Genomic DNA, 19833 nt, shown 5'->3' with positions numbered 1-19833 from the left:
GTCTGCTGAATCTTGCACGCGATTTGGAATACCGCCCCGTCCGCAAATAAAGCATCAGCTTGGCTCTGCAAATGGCTCTGCAAATGACGCAGTTCAAAAACGAAATGTACCGAAGTGTATTCCGAAAGAAAATCATTTACCGAGTAAGCAGTTCAGCGGCGTGGATTCAAAGAGGTCGGAAGGTCTGAAATCCAGATCTACGTCCGCTACTTTTGATCAATCGCTGGCTAAAGTGGCTGCTACCCAGAACCCGTTCCGCGATGAAATGTATCGCTCAAAGGCCGATAGTTTTGAGAGTGAAGAAGAGCGCGGAGATGATATTGATGACGCTTCTGTGGGAAATGAAGACTACGAAAGAGATCGCTACAGCAGAGTGCCAGACAATGACGAGACAGCTCGAGACGAACTTGGTTTGGAGTCGGATGACATTGATCCGAACGGCGTACGCTTTCGCTACGGGGAGAATGCCCAGCGCTCGCGTAATATGTCGCAGAAAAAGCGTTTGATTGGTCAGCATCGTGCTATTGCTGGTATCGATTTGAGAACAAATGCAGCTCCGAAATATCCGTATACGTCCGAGAGGCCCATCGATGTGGTACGCTGTGCTATCTGCTTTGTACATGTACGTAATCTAAACTTTTTGCTTTTCTTTTTTGTAGCTCGATCGAAACAAGCTTCACGTGACAATGGAGACCGCTATGGTACGAGTACCCGCCTCCTACTATGCTTTGTACAATAATATGACTTTGGTGTAATGCTTGTGCTGGTAGGTGCCACGCCGGTGTCGAAGGTTTCTCTGCTCCGTTGGCGACATCATGACAGAGCAAATCATTTTCACGAATGGAACCAACGCGGTTGGAAGAATTTGCGTCTCCCTTCTTCCACTTAGCACTGGCTGTCAGCAGTTTAGCGTCTCGCCAGCGGTGTTGGAGATAGGACCCAAGGCCTCGAGTGCGTTCCACGTCACCTTCAATGCACGTTATGCGGGGGCAGTAGCAGGGATTTTCCAGTTTAGAGGAGTGGGTGTGGAGTCGCTGTTCCACCCATACGAGGTCGTCATCGAAGCAAGTGTGAAGCGGCAGTTGGAATTGGAGGCATCTGGAAACACAAAGAAAGGTGACGGAATTGATACTGCCAGTGGACGTGTCGACGAGCTCCAAGCTAGCACATCTGTCGACCAAGTGGAAATTCGCCCCACGTTTATTCGGTTTGATCGTGTTCGCAGTAAAAGCGCCGAAAGGATTACCACGAAGGCCAAGCTGCGGTTGTCAAACAACACAGCCCAGATATTGCCATTCAAAGTTCGTACTACAGAGAATCTACAGGTGCGTCCAGCTACAGGGATGATTCAACCGGCATCTGAAGTCATTGTATCGGTGATGCCGATATCCCAACCCGTTGATAAGGCTGGACTTATGCAGCGTGGTAATGATAAAAGCAGCTCAAACCTGTTGCCTAGAGCTGAGAACTGGTTTGGCTCGCTGAAAATTCGAGTTGGCGAGATTTATATGCGAGAGGTGAGTGTTGTGGTTGATCGACGAGTAAGCCGGATGTTACCACCGTTTGATGCGATCGCTCGATCTCGACACCAGCTCTCTGCACAGACAGATTCCTTTTACTACACCAAGCGCGGAAAGCGGAGAGGCTTGTACTTCCACGCCAGAGCTGTCGAGTTTGGAAACTGCCCTGTTGGCGAGTCACACGAAGCACCTGTGTATGTTTGCAATGGCTCGAACGAACCCATGACGGTCTTCTTGCAAGATCTGCAGGAACCCTTCTCGTGTGCGTACTCCACGACAACCATTGAGCCTCGGAAGTTTATTCCGGTGATGGTGACATTTATCCCCAAGGTGGTAGGTAAAGTTGCCACGTCGCTATTCGCCTACTCAGCTACAGATAAGGCAGTTGTTACGCTCGTAGCTCGAGGAATTCAATGAACAGCAACATTTTTTTAACGTATTCATCGTAGTCTATTGTATTCAACCTTGGTTTCATATATGCAGGAGACACTAGGGACGTGCCATTGTCGTCTTATACTTCCCGTGCTCTGCAAGAAATCCCTCGACATCGGTAAGCACTTCATCGTACGCAGCAACGTCAGCAGGGTACACGCGAATCCAGCCAGCTCCCGAGTCCTGGGACATCTTCTCCACGCGGTTCCAATGGAGATGGCGCTGCAGATTGATTGAGAGCTCTTGAGCGCCTGCAGCTACTTGCCACGACGAGAAGCCCGCACGCTGAATGCACGACGCAAAGTGCTGTGTCAACACCTCCTCCGTGTCTCGAGTTGAAGGCACTTCCACTACCAAGTGCATGAAGAAATACCAGCTGCCTCGAATCGCGTGTCGAATGCCCAGTTTAATGCACTCCATCTGGAGCATTAAAATGAGTCGCTCGTAGCGTGGATCTTCTTGGTCACGCTCTTGAACAGGCCAACGCACTTGTGCTTCTAATGTCGCGCCCTTTCCCATGCGAGACGCCAATACTTTCGTTCGCTGGTGTGATGAGGGATAAAAGGCTTCGGTTCCAACTTCCATTGCAGCAGCAGCTTTCAAGGATACGGGAAAGAATGCGTCACTCCGCTTGGTACCGAGTGAGATGAGTTGTTCAAGTGAAGTCACGGTGGGGTTCAACGCAGGTGGCGCGAACAGTAAATCGCTCTCACTTCGGACCAGAGCTGGCGTAATTCCAATCTCAAATGGGTCAATCCTCGAGAGAACCAAACGACGAAGGTTTGAGGTTATGATTTCGAGCACAGCAACGCATAGACCATCAGGAGAGAACTTCGAATGACCCGAGCTTGCACCGTTGGGTAGTTCCAGGGATGAATCGACACCACTCTGGCTCCCTAGCAGATCAGCATCGGAGCAAAAACGCACACACGACGAAGCCAACGCATCATACACGTCTTCAGTACCGTGATCCCCATTGGACACAGCATCGCTTCCTTTTCCTTCACTCTTAGCTTGATCCTGGACACTGGACAGCCAACGCGACAGTATGCTGACAAGTAGACGGTGAGATATAGCGAAAAAGTCGGGACAAATCTCTATCGAGAAAGGTTCTTCCAACTGCATGAGCTCGAGCTCTTTTTTCCCGGTCAACTCTTCAGCCTTCTGCATTCGTTTCATTTGCCACGCCGACAGTTCACTCAACATGTGAAGAATAATCATCCCCAGCTGCAGAGTTTCGTTAGTGAGCTTACTGACAATAAGAATGGTCAGCGTACCTGTGATCTGCGCTCCACAGAGTTTAAGAACTGGTGTCGCCCGACCAGAAGCGTCACCAGAGAAGCTGATAAGCCAGCATTGGTAGCCTCCTACATCGTAAAAGAGTACCTTAGCATATTAACAGTTGAAAAGGTGATAGTTTAACTCTCCTCACCTTGTTTGGTGAAGAATCCCCCTCTTCATGCATCAAAAACACTTGTTCTATGAGCTGCTGATCTAGAACACGACCATGCGAGTGGTTGCCGATCATAATACGCTGAATTGACGTCGCCAGCTCTTTCATAAATACGCGCGCAGATTTCTTTCCGTCCTCGGAAAGCAGGTCCAGGCGATCATAATCTTGTCTATCGAAATCAGCAGTAGCTGTTGTGGCTGTGACGTGTGTATTGAGCACGAGGCACGTTGCCAGCTGGAGAAGCCCACAAAGGGAACCTGATGCAAGCAGCAGCTTTTGCAGAGCTTGAAGCGCGAGATCCCGGATTTCAGGCAACGAAGAAACAGCAGCATCAAAGAGCCATTGCTGAATACTACGCAGCATCACGTCAGGTGACGTGTGCACAGAGCTAAACGCTGCTTCTTGGCATACAATTGCCTCGAGACCAAACGTTTCACCTGGACAACAACCAGCACGTCATAAAGCTATGACCTTACAGTAATGACACATGCTATCGAAACGTACCAACCACACCTGAAGAAAACATGGTAATTTTAATAGAGGCTAACAGTGTTCCCTGTCAATCGAAAAACAATGACATTAGCATTGAATAACCACTCCATCAGCAAAGAAATATGTCATTCGTGTAACAAACCTTCGGTACAAGTATCCGATTGTCTGTGATGCGATCCGTAACAATTGCCACAGTTTCATACGACATTCCGTCTGTCGAAATGCTAAGTGAAAAGCTCTCCGGAACAAAGTCTGCTCTCCACTTTAGCTCAACGCACGAAAGCGAGACCGCAGAGCCAAACTGACACACAATCCACTCGTTCGATTGTGCTGACTGGTAATCTGTTTTGCTAGCTGATCTCCAAAAACTTGAATCGCTTTCAAAGATTCTGTGAGGTTTTATCAAAACAAATATCACGTTTTAATGCGGATAAATCCGTACATATAATTAAAACACCAACAACGTACTTAGAGGCGGCATGCTGCTCGTCGAAAACCGAGCTTGCAGTCACTTCCTTCGGAAACACTTTCTCCGCTGAAAGCTGGCGAGGTGGAGACCATTCAGAGAATAGAGCGAGGGGTTCCATCTTCCCAAGCACCGCTACAACCTAATTGCAGTATTTCACTTGTCAGAAAATCATTCGCAAGACGCTGTAGCCGTTACTGCAAACCTGTCGAAGTGGTTGAGCCACAACAGGCGAATCTGCATCAAAAGCATCGATTACTGTCGATAGCAGTCGAATTGCAACCTACAGCAGCATATAATACAGTGCTTTAGTCCTCACAAGTCCACATTTATCACGAGTTGATGTCGTCACCTGTTGTAAATGATTCTGCTGGGTGACCAGCTCCACTTTTCGAGGTCGATATTGCGGTTTGCCAGTCATTTTCGGAGCTAGCGGACACCTGGAGATCCTGTCCACCACAAACTTCAGCTCGCTCTTTGGTAATTGCACGGCCACCGCCTGCAACGGCATCCCTTTTCGTAGACACCCGTCCACATGTGGCATGCTCAGTTGGAAGTTAGCCACTTTCAGTGGTTTGCCGCTAGCCGCTGCCAGCAGTTCCAGTGCTGAACGCGTGGTCAACACTTCTCTAGCTCTTGGGAAGATGACACTGAGGCAGCGCTCGCAGTTAATGACAGTGTGTTCGATCTCTTCTGCTGAAACAGGGAAGGCGTCTATGGCCTGCTGAATCTCCTGCAACGAACAGGACCACATGGAGACAATAGTAGGCGATTTGCAGCGGCGACAGCCATCGCGAAATGGCCGCGCGTTATTGGTGGCCGCCGTGCAGCTCGGACACTTGGCGTGTAGCTTCCCGTCCGGGTCCGTCAGCTGCTGTGTGTATAACGCGCCGTGCAGGTCGCATCCCGGGAATTCAAGATACTGACATTCGCTGCACAGAATCACAGCAAAGTTGCGTAGTATGGACGCATCTGCACTCGCGTCTGCGAGCACTGAGGCCATCGGCGCAGCGTTAATCGTCGCCTCGCTGCTACTGGAAACCGTCATTTTCGACTGAAGAAAAAGATTCTAGCTGATGTTATCAGAATCAGATGACCGGTGATAGTACATAATCCTTTGTTTTAGAATATCCAAAAGCTCCTTAAAATTCATAGCATGTTGTTGCATAGGTGGTCGGGGTTGGCTGCCCGCATTTCTTAGCTTTCGCGCGCATCAGAGGATGGCGGACGCAGGGAGCAGCAAGCGCAAACGTGACGAGAGCCATGAGCGTAAGCTGCCGCTCAATAAGGAGCGTCGCACCAAAGTCCGCCAGGAGCACATGGAGGATGAGTTTGCGGAGACGTATCACGGACTTACCGCTCTGTATAAGCTGCTGGAGGTCAAGCACCTCCAAAGTCCGTTATTCTTGCCAAGGACGCTGAGTTATCGTTTGGATCCGGCTTGGCAGCAAAAGGAGGCCAAAGCAAAGAAGGAGAAGAAGCAGGTAAAGAAGGCGCAGGCTGGTGCCACCATGAAGGATTTCAAGATCGGCATGACATCCGATACCATGGAGGCCTTCAAGAGCCAAAAACAGCGTCCAGGAGTGCTGGTCTCGCTCTACAAAGCTGACGGCAAGAAGTTCGATGACAATCAATTCACGCTTCTTGCCACGTGTTTAATCCCCGTGCCATGCTCCAAGGATCTGACGCTTTCCAAGGAGTTCGTGGACCTCAACGCCGATATTTGCGTCGCAGTCTTCCAGGTGGTGGAGATCAGTGACGTCGGCGAGACGATCGCTGCCCAGTCGGCTTTTAAGTTCGCAGCTCCGTCAGTGGCGTCCATCGTAAGGGGGAAGGACTTGCTGACGACGTGTGCCAACGGCCGCAAGCCTCTCTTCGGCAACCTCCTGCGTCTCAACATGTCACGTCGTCGTGTGGGATATGTTACCGTTGAATTGCCGGCGATTGCGTCGTCGGTCAATGGTGGTGAGTACATGTTCAGCAGCTCGACAACTTACTAGATCGAGCTGATCGAATGTGTGATGTGCTGTAGGCGTCAAGTGCGAGTTCCGCATCACGTGGGATCCGCTGCCTAAGACGAAAAAGATGCAGCGTCTTGCAAGCATTTATGACGCCAAGCTGAAGTCGGAGGACGAGAGCAAGCAAATCGACGAGGACTTCGCATTAGCCGTCCCGAAACGGGATGTTACCTCTGCTGAGCAGAATCCGTGTTCAGGGGTATGTTATACTCTTACTGCATAAGCCAAGGAGCATAGGATACTTACTCTCTCTTTGTATCTTGATTTGATAATCTTGTGCAGGTGTGGTTCCATTTTCTGTACCATTCGATGTTGCGACGAATGAGCGAGAAGCGCATGGAGTACTCGTGCGCATGGTGCAACATGTTTGCTGGCTCATTGCGTGGTCTGGTTGCTCACTTGGTTTCGTCCCACGACCGCTTCCGCTTCCAAGCTACGGTGAGTTGGCGGCTGTGTGCCCGGTTACGAATTTCACGCGATGATTTAAATGCCTAATTTACATTTTTAACATGCAGGTTGGACACGATAACATCCCGCACATTTATGTGATGGTAATGCAAGAGTATCACCCGCGGAATGGCAGCTCCGGTCGCCGCTCAGCGTTGTCGGAGCTTGACATGTTTCCGAATGAGGAGCCAAGTCGCTTTGAGCACCACTTTACCCACTTGTCTGGAAAGAAATATGGCCCGTATGGCTCTCAGGCAGTGGAGGCTGTTGAAGGCTTGATGCAGGAGTTTGATGAGATGGATGAGCTCTCGCAAGAACAGCCCCAGGAGTTCTATGCGCCTCTTCTACAACGCCAGTATTTCCACTCTCGAACTGGCGCTGTGGTACTGGACCACGAAAAGGACTATGACAGCGACGACGATGTTGATGAGACTTGGATCACCAAGCAGAGCGAGCGGGTACGTGTTGAGCTTGACAGGGGGAATGGAGTGGCGAATGAGCTGAATGCTGATATTTTTTGTGGTTCGTTTCTATTGATGTAGTTACTGGACGAATTTGAGGATGTCTCGCTGGAAGAGAAGGAGTTTATGAAGAAGTGGAACCGCCACGTGAAGGAGTCCAAGTATGTGCAAATTGTGAATGGGTGATGAGAACTACTGTAGTCTCTGACTTCTCATAATGTGCGAGCAGGATCCTGGCCGACTTTATGGTAGCGTCTTCGTGCCGCATGTTCGCTCGGAACCACGGGAGATGGTGCGTTGACTCAACCACTTCAAACGAGAAACTCTATTGGTGCTCACTGTCTTGCGCCCACAGGCTCCTGGATCACGGTTTGCGCCACAACTTTCTGCTCCATTTGCTTAATTTATGGGACAACTCGTTGTTGAACTCACGTGCGATCATCGACTGCATGCTAATTGTTGACCAAAACAAGGTAAGAGGCGGCACTCATGCTCCGTTATTGTAGCAGCTCGCTAGAGTCATTAATCGATATTGATGCAGGGCTCTGAGGCAAGATCTGAACAGTTGAAAGCGGACACGCAAGCGAAAGGGGAGTCGCTGCAGGAGAAAGTGGAGGAGACACCAGCGAGCACAACCTAGTAAATCAATGCTGTGTACTAGCTGTATTAAAGTCGTGCAAGCGGTCTTTATCACTTCTAACTCTCCAGACCGCGGTGCTTATAGCGTGGAGGTGCTTCCCGACCGTAATGCAGTTGGCAAGTCAACTAGTATAGCTCACGCTCGAATACAAAGTGCTTTCTTCCATCATCTTGATCTGTTTACTAACTTCCTTACCGCCCACATTACTCAGCCGGCGCAGACATCTTTTCCTCGTCGGAAGAAGATGGCGAAGGCGCCCGCTTCTTCCGCCTCGTCCGACGTCGACGCGCTTTATGCTTGCAGTCATGTGAGTGATTGTGGTTATGATGCTCACCACCACTATCCGAGCCATCTGAGTTATCACCGCTCTCACTGGAGCTCTCTCCGAACTCCCTCTTCTTGTGAAAAATGCAGCATTCTATGGCACCAAACGAAGTCAGCCACTATAAATTGTTAAAAGGTTCCGAGAATCGACTTACTGTTGGAGCGCCTACGTCCAAGGTGCTCGTTGTCTACGACGCTCTCGTCGAAAGTCACATGCGGTCGTGGTTGAAGTTCAACACGATAGATGGGAGCCGTGTCGGTGGATGGAGGCGTCGTCACCTCCGTCGTCACTTCTTGGCGAGCTACGCTGCTCATTTTCCAAAGTAAAATGGTTTGTGGCTGCAATGCTGTTATGCGCGACATTCGATTGAAGAGTCCTTACAAAGTTCAGTATATTTAAACCCTTTTATTTAATCCCTTTGAAGTGGAAGCAGATCGAAGATCCACTTTAGTTGCCATGGAAGTACTCTTGGCACTGCGTCGCCTTGGACCAGTCACGCTTGCGTTTGTCACCGCATGCAGCGTAGAGCTCGCACATGTGCGTCACGGTGCTATGGCAAGCGAGTGGGTTGTCGCGTCTGCATTCGATCTCTTGGACCATGCCGCCAAGCTCGTCCACCTGTGGTACAATATCGCGTCGAGGTTTGACGGTCATCACGTAGTCGCGAATAGATCCGTCATCGACATCGAATCGCCCACGGGAGTACAGTAGCCCAGGTCCTGAGAAGGATACGGCAGGCGTGTGCGTCTTAGCTCCGACCATGGCTGCCATTGCTCCGCCCAAACTATGGCCAGTTAGCACAAGACGATCTCCACCAACGCGTTTACGAACAACAATCACATGGTCTAGCAGCTCCGAGTACACTGGAGGTGGCATGATAGCTCGGAGGAAGTTCATGGACAGCATCTTCACGACGAATTCACTAGGAAGTTGCTTCAAGAAAGGGATGAAGATATTCGCAGCCTGCATCACGCTCACACCGAACCAGTAGTGGAGATCTTCGAGAGCATCGGTAGCTGTAGCTGTCCCTCTCACCGCAATAACAGTCATGTTAATCGAAGGAAAGTAGAGCTCAGTCCACACTTGGTGGCCCGCATCCTCATCGTTACGTGCTACGAATTCCCAATCACCAAGCTCCGTGCCATTAAAGCGTTGGGTAAATGACTTGACTTGAATCGCGGTATTCCAACCGTAGACAGCATCGGAAATGAGTGCAAAATCCACAATATCGAGTGAATTTAAGTCGATCGCACACACAGGATACTCTGCGACTTTTGTCCAGTGCACGGGCGATTCTGTTGACTTCATAGCGAAAGGAGTTGCCAGAGCAGCTAAAGATTCATCAGTCGGTGGATACACGAAGAAATCATCACCTTGGACGAAAGTTCCAATCGCCCACGTGGACGAGAAGAAGACGAACGACAGAATAACAAAGAAGGTGATGAATGACTTGAACGTCAGCCCAAAAATCTGCACAGACGAACCGAATTAGCAGCAATCGAGGACACAGTTATTATAGTAGTAAGCGCCGTACCTGAGGATATTTGGCCTGAATCGTATCGCCAAGAAGGATGAGGCAAATGCCCATGATGCCCCAACCAACATAAAATGCGTAGAATGAGATGATTGCACTCAGAATGACGATTGGCCACAAAATACGAATCCGACGCTTGCTTGAAAACTTGGACCAAACGTTTAGCTCCCGAATATGCTCGCCAATCTTGTGCATGCGCTGCTTGCCTTCCAAAGCCTCCTGAGGCTCGTTCGCATCCGTGACTGGATCCGTTCCTTCGGTAAAAACTTCCGACGTTTCTTGTGCTTGCATGTAGCGGGCTTCGTCGCCCTGTTGCAGAGGTGTCTTCTCTTCACTTGTGACTGAGGTATCATTTTCTGGTGGCGACATGCAGGGGCAACACCTCTCTCGAATGCTGTACCCAAACTCAAAAATGGCCTCCACAAACGTAAAGAAGCTGGTCTGGAACTGCTCCACAGCGCGAAAGCCGATGCTTACCAGCCAAAGATGTTCCGCACGCTTTTCGTTCTCCATCTCAAGTAGTTCGCGCTGCATGTCACGGTATCGACGTCGATAGTTGCTCACAAACTCTCTCATCTTGCGGTTTCTAGCACTGCAAAAGTGGCAGATCATCCAGACAGCCAGATAGATTGCTTGCATGTAGAAGCCACATTGAATGTAGTCGAGAAAAGCAGCCAGAGGAGATAAATTTGCTAGCAGCGAGACAACGAACGTCCACAATGTGATCAGCTCGAAGACAAATGGACACAACACGTCTGTGATGACGAGCGTGGAGAAGTCCAGCGGAGGTCCGTCGAAATGCGTAGTGTTAAACTTGACCGTCGTACTTGCAACTTGTAAAGCTCGTTTCCACCGAGACGACGGTGAATTTTCTTCACTACTACTGCTACTACTTTGGCTGCTGCTTCGGTGACGAAGAAAGCGGCTGCTGTGCTGGTGGCCTGATTCCTCACTCTGTTGTCTCTGGAAAAGTAATTCCAGTTCGTATCTTTTCTCATCTTCGGACTCTTTGTTGTTGTCGCTAAACGGGTCGTTCGTGTAGATGGTGCTCAGCACATATTTCGGTCCAGCAGTAATCCAGCCGACGAACCTCGCCCAGGCTTCCTGATCCTCGTCATCACCCCGAAAAGCGTCATACCGTCCTCTCTCCATTCGGTCGTCAGGCATCTCGCGCCAGTGACGCATGTAGTGGATGCAGACACACAGCGACAGACGGAAGTTGGCGAGACTACCCTCTCTCGTGTCAATGGCGTCCAAGAACAGCCGACTAGATTCTTCGAAGCAGTAGGACAAGAATATAAGCGCGAAGGGGAGGCAAGCTAGCAGTACAATGGAGCGCACTGTGAAGTATGGGTCCATACGTGCACTAGGCAGAAATATCGCGAAGAAGATTTCCATGAGGAACGTGACACTGAACATGAGTATGCACATAAGCACAAGGAACGAGAAGTATCCAAGCCGGAACTGACACAGTGTGCGATACAGCGTCCACTCACCCTCCTCGCTCGACAGCTTCTGAAGCTCTGCACGGCGACCCGCCAGCGTGGCCATGCGGTCGTCGCGACTTGCCTCGGGGCTCTCCATGGACCTGATATACGAGGATACTTTGGCATGACATTGACATACCGGTAAGCTGGCGATACCGGTATCGATCTAAGTAAAACCAACCTCACTTTTTCAACATGATGCTAAAGGTGTTCACGTCCAGGACGAGTCTTCGCGTGCTGCGCGGCAGTCGCGCTTTGTCCTCGAGCGCCCAGAGCCGAGTGAAGATTATCGGGTCGGACGATGCGTACACGCAGATTACCACGGTGCGAGTGATTGCCGGTTGCTTGATGGTTATGAGTTGCTCTTGCCTAAGAACTTGTGCGCAGGAGGGAACGGGTCGCAAGGCGATCGTGTACTTTACGGCCAAATGGTGCCCACCTTGCAAGATGATCGGTCCCATTTACGACAAACTGAGGTGAGAGGGGTCCAGTTGCTTGGGGTAGATTGAGCATGTGATTGATGATGGCGATACAGTGCCAAGTACGAAGACATCGACTTTGCCAAGCTGGACGTCGATGAGCTAAACGACACCACCTCCAAGGCCGGCGTGCGCGTGAGTGTCACCGCCGCATTCCCTACGAAATGAATCAGTGTTCTTGCTGACATGACCTTGTCTTGTGCTGTTGTTGTTGCTAGTCGATGCCCACGTTTTTCTATTTCAAGGATGGCAAGTTCCAGCAGTCGCTCTCGGTACGCCCATGCTGCATTGAAATTGCTGTGAGTTGCCGCTGACTTTGAACTTCTTTGTCACTATGATCTCTACAGTTTTCCGGCGCGGACGAAGAACTTCTACGTAGCAACGTCAAGCAGTTGAACGACTTGTAAGCTGCAGCCCAACTGGAGCGTGCAAAGAGAATAAATACAGACGCAATCTGCAAACACTACAACCGTGAAACCATTACGTACGTCGAGCAGAGTAAAGGTTGCCATGCACATGTTTCGTCGTTCGAAAGTAAACTCCATGGCCGTTGGTGGCAACAATGCTGCAGCACACTAGCCCTTACAGGTGAGCGTAACGAGACGAGGACTCCCAAGATTCACCTGCGCAGGATTCCTGCTTCGACAAATGGTCGCGTCGCTGACAACCTCACGTGTGACACTTTGCTTCCGATATAATACCGGTATTTTATCGGTAGACATAAAGATTTGCAAGCGTTTGCGACGGTCTATCACAAGCCAACTTGCCAAGCGCCGTCCAAGTCGTATCCTGAGTTTCGAGCCTCGTGCTACCAATCCAACTCAGATCAATGGCTGACAAGGAGAAGCACCCCTCTGGATACGGAGCCATACCGAGCCACGCGCGACAGGATGTGGGAGCTAGCCCTCCACCGCTAAGTCCGCTGATGCTGCACGTGAACAAGCACACGAACGCGCTTAAGGGCTGGGAGTTCCCCGGCTGGGGGGACCACTCCTCGACAGTGGCGAGCGATACCGAGCTAAACGAGATCCAAGCTCATCTATCCACGGACCACACCAAGCTGTCGGAGTGGCTGGCTACAGCTATCTGCGGGAACGATATCTTGTCCAGCTGCCTGTACGTCTCGGGGCTTGTGGCGTCCAAGGCGGGTAAGCTGGCACCCGTGGCTTTAGCCATCGTGGCTGGCATTTTGTATCTGTACCGGTTCATCTACGGAGAAGTGCTGAATGCCGTGCCACTTAACGGAGGGTCGTACAACGTCCTGCTCAACACCACGTCGAAGCGCGTGGCTGCCATGGCTGCCTCCCTCGCGATCTTGTCATATATTGCCACGGGTGTGGTCTCCGGAACATCGGCTTGCAACTACTTGGCGTCGCACGTGCCTTCGCTGGAGATTGTGCCGGCTACGATCGGTCTGCTATTCATCTTTGCTGTCCTGAGTCTCATCGGCATCACGGAAAGTGCTGTCGTGGCACTTGTGATCTTTATCGCTCATGCAACGACGCTGGTGGTGCTCTGCGTGCTTTCTTCAATTTATATCGTGAAGGATGACTTCCAGACGCTGTGGGCGAACTTCGACACGGACTTCCCAGACATCAACCTCGCCGGAGATATCATGTCAGGCAACTTCTTGACAGCCATCTTCTTTGGCACATCAACTGCTATGCTCGGTATCTCTGGCTTTGAGACGTCTTCACAGTTTGTGGAGGAACAAGCTGATGGGGTCTTCCCGAAAACCCTGCGGGTACGTTCTTGTGCGGTATGTTCCCAATGTACTTTTGACACTAACTTAACATGCATTGATCACTAAATAGAACATGTGGTGGGGCGTTGCTATCTTCAATCCGTTGATCGCTCTGCTCTCGCTTGGTGTGTTGCCACTGAACGGCCCAGGCGGAATTGTCGACAAAAGGAACACCGTCTTGGCTGAAATGGGACTGAAGGTTGCGGGCGAGAAGATGCAACTGATCGTGGCGCTGGACGCGTTCATCGTGCTATCGGGTGCTGTTCTGACTGCATACGTTGGTGTTGTTGGTCTCGTCCGTCGACTTGCTAGTGACCGCGTGGTACCGGATTTCCTGCTTCACGTGAACAAGGCGCGCGGAACGAACCACTTTATCATCATTGGTTACTTCATGGTGGCAACAAGCTTGGTGCTGATTCTGCATGGCGACACGGAGACTCTGTCGGGCGTATACACCTACGCCTTCTTAGGCCTCATGACGCTGTTCGGCACCGGCTGCATGTTGCTTAAGTTCAAGCGCGCTGAGATTCCGCGCACGGTGATCGCGCCGTGGTGGAGCTGCATCTTAGGTGTGTTAATGGTGGTGACTACGTTCATGGGCAATCTGCTGGGCGACCCGACGATCCTGACGTACTTTTCGCTTTACTTCATCGCGGTGCTGTCGCTTGTGTACATTATGTTCGAACGCACCTTCCTGTTGCGGATGTGTCTTTACTGCATGCGGCAGCTATGCCCGTCTCAACGCAGCAACGATGAGGACGAGACCCACTCGCTGCGTACTGGTGCCCGTGGTGGCCAGACAATTGCGCGATTCATCCGAGAGATCAACGAGCCGGCCGTGTTTTTCTTCTGCAAGACCCCGAACTTGAACATTATCAACAAGGCCATTTTGTACGTGCGCACCAACGAACAGACGCGCACGCTGTTCATTGTGCACTGCCACCCGCGTGGCACCGTAGTTCCTGAAGGTTTCAAGGAGACGGTGTCCATGTTTGACCACGTGTACCTCAAGATCAAGCTCAACTTCCTCAGCGTCGAGGGTCCGTTCGGCCCCGCCATGGTCGAGTGGGTTGCACGCAAGTACAGCCAGCCCAAGAACCTCATGTTCATCAAGCAGCCGAACCACAACTTCGCCCACACCATTGCGTCTCTCGGCGGTGTGCGAGTGATCACCGGATAAATGCGTGGCCAGGCGGTCTGAGAAAGAAATTCGCACTTCAACTATGATTGCTCTAAACGAGTCCTAGAGCTCCTAGGGTCGCTACTAGTAGTAACATGAAGTAACAATTGTCAACCGAATGCGTGTTATGCTCCCTAACTGGCTAAGGCAATGGTGCTGGTGGGAAACGCTTTCACTGGCCTACAGGACCGGTATGTACCATCGCATTGTGGGGGCAAAACGCCGGAACGGCTTCATGTATCGCGTCTGTACATGTTTTCTTCTCTGTCTATTTCTGGGCACGAATCGCGAAAGTGCTCTGTTCGGAGATTCGTTTCTCTAATGCTCACAGCCGCGTAGACGGGCACGTGAATGTATCATGCAAATGTACAAGCTCATGGTTCTGTTTGTAAGTTATGGTTGGGATAGATAGAAACTATACACGGCAAGTGCCGCCTTCGATGCCGGCGGTTTAGTTTGGTGGAGTCCGAACGGGATCGCGCGAGGCACAGCTTGCCAACAAGCCTACTCGGGGATCGTCGCGAGTCGCGGAAGGCACTTCGGCTTCCGTGCCTGCGACTGCACGGAGAAGCGCGCTTCCGCCTCCTCTAGCTTCTTCACGCGCTTAGCGGCAGATGATAAGTGCACCTTGCGAGAGCGCGGTCGGCCCTCGGCGCGGTGCGGGCGACCGCCCCCAGAAAAGCTGCCGCGAGTGAAGTTCAGCAGCTCATTCCGAGCAAGTCCAGGGTCCGAATGACGGGACGTGGACGTGCTTGACGGCTGCTTGTAGGTAGAACGTTCCCACTCGGATGCAAGACTTTGCCTAGCCGCGGGCTGAGAAGTGTTGTCGTTCCAAGAGTGCGTGCGGGAACGTCGGTCGTTCGCGTAGGCCAGCAGATTTGGCTTGCTAGTGCGCTGCACTGTCACACCGCTTTCATCCTGCTGCAGCTGGTTGTCCTGCGGTGTAGTGTTTTTCGTCATAGATGCTTCCTCCTGAGGCTGATCTGCCTTCGGATCAGTCGCCGGTTCAGTGAGCTCGTCACTTTCAGTGTGTGTCCACTCCTCGGTGCAGCTCCGCACAGCATCCTCACGGTAGTCGGAGTAGCCGCTCAATCGGTTAGTACGATTCACCATTGATAAGGAACGGTGCGAGAGGCCACTCATCGACACACGCTTTTCGCCTGCAGAGACTTTGCTGCTTTGGTCGGCACCACTGGACTCGCTCATGTCCACGTTCAAGTACGTGTAGCGCATGTCGTTGACCATGAGGAATTTGTCCATAAGCGGACGCGTTTGGCACGTCATGCTTTCTCGACAAGTGCGTGCGTGCTTGGCTACAGCGTCAAGGAACGTGTTGAGTCCGAAGCGGCGTGCTTCAAGAGTCTTCTCGCGTAGGTTGCCGAAGAGACGGCGGTGCGGGAAGAGAACGAAGCAGGTGCGTTTGGACATGATCGCGCAGTGTGCGCACATATCGCCGCGCTTACTTGCCTCCTCGAGTGCGAGCTTAAAGTTGCGGAACTCTGAGTAGCGTCGATAGACCGTCCAGTTGAGACCGGGCGAGCGCTCGTCCGACACCCGCACGAGGTACTGCGTGTATGTGTGCGCACCTGACCCTGAGGGCTTGGAGACGTGCGCAATAGTAGTGTGCAGCACACGCTGTGGTGTCCCGGTTAGGACGCTCTGCATGACCATGGTTGTCCGCTGTTTACCTACGCTGTCTCCGAGTGAGGAAAACGGCAAGTGGAGAAGGCAGAGACGCCGGTGACGAGCGAGCGCAGCCGCTGGTGGGCAACTTGAACTTGGAGGGGCGGCGCCGAGACGACTTCACCTTTGGGCAGTTCACACTGAAGACGCCGATCCGATAATGAACGGACCGGCAGCGCGGCATCTGCTGACTTTCGTAATAAAGACGGATCGAATGGCAAATTCTTTTATAATTCTGCTAAATTTGCTAACCTTCCACTCTCGCTGAAGAGGTTTTGCAAACCTTTTGTTATCCTTGTGATTGTTTAGCTTTGAAACCTGATTTCTTTCCTAGAATCATGCGCATGCACCAAGGAAGGTAGGTGCGTGTCCATCTCCCCTAGGTTCAATCTATAAGAGATGGACTTTAGGTTTCTTGTGGCACATATGCAAGTCTGTTACACGGCGTTTTTGAAAGTAATATCCGCCGAGATCTTGCCGCGCCCTGCGATGCAGGCTGCATCGCAAATGGCAACAAGCTCGACTCTCCTCGCTGCTGCAGCTCATGTCCTGCGAAGCCGCCAAGCGCGGTAAACCTTGAATAGCAGCTGCGACGACGCGAAGGTGCCTCTGGCCCACACTGTGTGGGCCAGAGGCAGACGTGTGTGGCACACACGTCTGCTACAAAGCCCAGGAGGCTCCTGGGCTCCTGAGGAGCACAGGCACGATCAAGGCTGCAGTTTACGCTGTACGAGTGTACAACACGGTGGGGCCAAACTGTATGCAAAAATGCAAGGCAAAAAGGCCTAAAAATTGCTTTCGCAATTCCAGCCACCCGCAAAATTATAAAGCCCGGTAGACCTCATGTTTAAATAATGCATGTATTAATACGTCTTCAGCTGGTGGTTTTTACCACTGGTGGTGGCCGAGAAGACTCCTGTCCCGACGATCATCTGATGGCACCGCGCGGTGACCATACCGCCGAGCTCGTACGCGGACGCAGGGGTCTCACCATCGTACAGTCGTGCACCTCCAATTCGGCACTGGTATCAGTCGATACCCTGCCAGATTTTATGATTACGCGAATCGGATGCGCAATTACCTTTGCCCATCACCACCCTAGCAATTAACCTCAACGGTTTTCCCCTCCTCGCCGAGGGATGACACGCCGCATCGATCTGGTTTTAAATTTTGGATCGGACGTCTTCTTACAAACACACACTTTGATTTTAACCGCCAAAGACAATTAGACATCGCCCTTCCTCCTACATGTCCCACAAAAGCAGTCTTTGTGCGAGAAGCACAAGTCAGATCTTGCAAGCACTCACTCCGAACTTGCTCGTTGGGCAACGGAGCGCTTTAAGACCCCCAAGCAGTAAAGTGCACTACCGTCCAGTGTATTTTTAAACGGTTGGCGGAAGTTGCCGCCTTGCCAGACGCCTATCGCGACCGGGGGCGCTGTTGCGCGCCCGCGATTCGCGCGTCTGACGCCAAGATTATCCAAAAGATTGGCGTAAATGTTGTACTGAATTAACAAATAAAATATCAGTGCACTGGATTCGCGTTTGTTTTTTGCTTTACGTTTTGCACTTATGCCCTGGCACTGTTGATATGGTCCGCCCTGCCTAATTGGAGGTGCACGACTGTAATGGGAACAAAGTTCAAGTTCAACTGGATTCAGCAAAACCAGCAAAACCATTATGTACCGATGTTGCTGCATTGGAAACACTGTCACCACCTTTCATCGCAGCGAATGAGATGCAACGTCAAGCCAAGCTGAGACCCGACGACTGTCCGGCTGGCCGGGCTCACAGATCTGGCCATCCGTTCGAACAGCCTAAAAAATGGACAGCATGCTGTTTCGCACACTTGTTCCATCTGCACGCAAGAGCTCAACGGTCGTTATGGTGTTGCGCACCCCGTGGTAATATAGTACGACAGGGTCGCGATATCTTGTTATCGTTCAAAGCCACCGTTCAGAAGATGACCTAGTTACATAAGCCGCCTGCCTCAAATTTGTCCAGAAACCTGCACGCTCCTTAATGAAACCCACCATACCGGTATTCAAATACTCCTGAGAGTATTGCAACCGTTGCATACAGCATTGCTGTACCAGCAGTGTTAAATGGCACTAGGGCCTTGATCTCGAGCAAGACCAGCACTATTTCAGGATTGGAATGATCTCATTTACATCGCTGTCATCCTACGTCTCACTTCTCCGCTGGCGCACTGGGCGCGGCCTCCGCCTCCGCAGCAGATGCGTCGGGGATGATCTCATCCAGCTTTTCCAAAGCCGTCGCCTGTACCGCGTACAATTTCGTCTCATCCTCTACAGCGTCCTGAAATTCGCCAACGATCTTCAGCAGCAAGTCCTTCTTGATGTTCACGGTGGCAAACACCTGCGCGGCATCATAGCCCGCATCACGGCATGAGATATACGCAGCCGCATACGCCACCATGAACGGCGGATACAGAAGAATGATGTCCGTGCGATAAGAATACTGAATGAGTTGCCTATTAAGCGGACATGATCGCGATCATTGCGGAGTTAGCACAACAGGACACTTCTTTCAAGTGAAGAAAAGAAAAAGCCTACCACGCGAGTTGAAGACACTCCTCATGAATTTCAAACTCGTCCAGAAATCTATAGGCCAGAGAGAAACTATTAGCAGGAAGTCGAGACAAAACAGTTGATGTAGCCGTACTGGAGGAGCGAAGGGAACGGATGATGCAGGATCAAGTCGAACTGCAACGCCTCAATCACGTAGAACTCGCACTCGAGGATATCCTTGTCCTGGAACGTGTACATGGACTCGTCCTCGTCCACGCCAGCTTCATCGCCAGCACAAAACTATGTTAGACACTTCGTCTGACAGCGCAATCTACCGAAGTAGCTAGTTTCCGCCTACTCGTGGTATAGTGATGTAGAACAGAGGCGACTGTTGTCAACGATAGCTGACTCTCCTCCACCTTGGAGGCCAGGAAGAACACGGTACCTACGACCAGATGAGGATCAAAGTTCACGAAGCTCTGCCTGTTGTCACGTGTACCAAATTACTCGTCAGATACTAGAATCTAATGCTACGCAAACCACCGTAGTCTTACGTTTGGTAAAAGCGACGATAGAAAATGATGGCCGTATAAATTATGATTTGGCGAACTCTCAACCGGGGGCCGATCTCCTCAAGCACTTAAGCATACAACACCAGTAAAAACATCAAATTAGTAGTCTTGTCCTCCATTTTTTCTATCAGAATCGATGGACAACCACTCGTTTACAACTCACGCGAAATGTTGGCGAGGTGGATGCTGTCGATCTCGTCGTCCGTCAAGTGCCTACGGTCCTGCGGGTTCCTCTTCCGCAGGTCGCTCTTGGTCACATCCTTCATCCAGTACAGGCTGTACCATCGGAGGAAAACACATAGAGAAGGACGTCAGCACTTCGCCCGTATCTTACAGGTAGAGATGTCAGCGTACTAGTGCGTCGAGTGCC

The 19833-nt window shown here is 51.3% G+C and overlaps 8 protein-coding genes across 8 annotated transcripts; 4 read left to right on the top strand and 4 right to left on the bottom strand.

Moving 5' to 3' along the window:
* Positions 1–686: 686 nt before the first annotated feature.
* On the top strand, positions 687–1937 carry PITG_05510 (uncharacterized protein; the record flags this gene model as incomplete). Its single annotated transcript, XM_002999101.1, has 4 exons — positions 687–701; positions 771–1070; positions 1155–1397; positions 1503–1937. The coding sequence occupies 4 exons, from the start codon at positions 687–689 to the stop codon at positions 1935–1937; spliced, it is 993 nt and encodes a 330-aa protein (XP_002999147.1).
* A 72-nt stretch (positions 1938–2009) lies between these two features.
* PITG_05509 (uncharacterized protein) lies at positions 2010–5117 on the bottom strand (the record flags this gene model as incomplete). The annotated part of the gene is made up of 7 exons (XM_002999100.1): positions 2010–3179; positions 3230–3319; positions 3385–3842; positions 3910–3961; positions 4040–4121; positions 4366–4505; positions 4716–5117. 7 exons carry the CDS (start codon positions 5115–5117, stop codon positions 2010–2012), a joined length of 2394 nt encoding a protein of 797 aa, XP_002999146.1.
* Positions 5118–5570: 453 nt separating this feature from the next.
* PITG_05508 (polycomb protein, putative) lies at positions 5571–8244 on the top strand (the record flags this gene model as incomplete). Its single annotated transcript, XM_002999099.1, has 10 exons — positions 5571–6328; positions 6396–6580; positions 6664–6819; positions 6897–7286; positions 7371–7450; positions 7519–7581; positions 7645–7762; positions 7855–7928; positions 8014–8033; positions 8141–8244. 10 exons carry the CDS (start codon positions 5584–5586, stop codon positions 8242–8244), a joined length of 1935 nt encoding a protein of 644 aa, XP_002999145.1.
* A 457-nt stretch (positions 8245–8701) lies between these two features.
* Positions 8702–11372, bottom strand: PITG_05507 (uncharacterized protein; the record flags this gene model as incomplete). Its single annotated transcript, XM_002999098.1, has 3 exons — positions 8702–9724; positions 9789–10122; positions 10189–11372. 3 exons carry the CDS (start codon positions 11370–11372, stop codon positions 8702–8704), a joined length of 2541 nt encoding a protein of 846 aa, XP_002999144.1.
* Positions 11373–11473: 101 nt separating this feature from the next.
* PITG_05506 (uncharacterized protein) lies at positions 11474–12220 on the top strand (the record flags this gene model as incomplete). The annotated part of the gene is made up of 5 exons (XM_002999097.1): positions 11474–11599; positions 11663–11751; positions 11811–11889; positions 11973–12026; positions 12102–12220. 5 exons carry the CDS (start codon positions 11474–11476, stop codon positions 12159–12161), a joined length of 408 nt encoding a protein of 135 aa, XP_002999143.1.
* A 312-nt stretch (positions 12221–12532) lies between these two features.
* On the top strand, positions 12533–14806 carry PITG_05505 (uncharacterized protein; the record flags this gene model as incomplete). The annotated part of the gene is made up of 2 exons (XM_002999096.1): positions 12533–13498; positions 13569–14806. 2 exons carry the CDS (start codon positions 12584–12586, stop codon positions 14676–14678), a joined length of 2025 nt encoding a protein of 674 aa, XP_002999142.1.
* Positions 14807–15045: 239 nt separating this feature from the next.
* PITG_05504 (uncharacterized protein) lies at positions 15046–16349 on the bottom strand (the record flags this gene model as incomplete). The annotated part of the gene is made up of 2 exons (XM_002999095.1): positions 15046–15564; positions 15718–16349. The coding sequence occupies 2 exons, from the start codon at positions 16347–16349 to the stop codon at positions 15183–15185; spliced, it is 1014 nt and encodes a 337-aa protein (XP_002999141.1).
* Positions 16350–18550: 2201 nt separating this feature from the next.
* Positions 18551–19729, bottom strand: PITG_05503 (cyclin-C, putative; the record flags this gene model as incomplete). The annotated part of the gene is made up of 6 exons (XM_002999094.1): positions 18551–18854; positions 18937–18984; positions 19046–19172; positions 19250–19374; positions 19446–19530; positions 19627–19729. The coding sequence occupies 6 exons, from the start codon at positions 19727–19729 to the stop codon at positions 18551–18553; spliced, it is 792 nt and encodes a 263-aa protein (XP_002999140.1).
* Positions 19730–19833: the final 104 nt, after the last annotated feature.

Source organism: Phytophthora infestans, genomic scaffold (assembly GCF_000142945.1).
Source record: "Phytophthora infestans T30-4 supercont1.7 genomic scaffold, whole genome shotgun sequence".
Taxonomy (NCBI): domain Eukaryota; phylum Oomycota; class Peronosporomycetes; order Peronosporales; family Peronosporaceae; genus Phytophthora; species Phytophthora infestans.
This window is presented reverse-complemented; position numbering and strand designations above follow the sequence as displayed.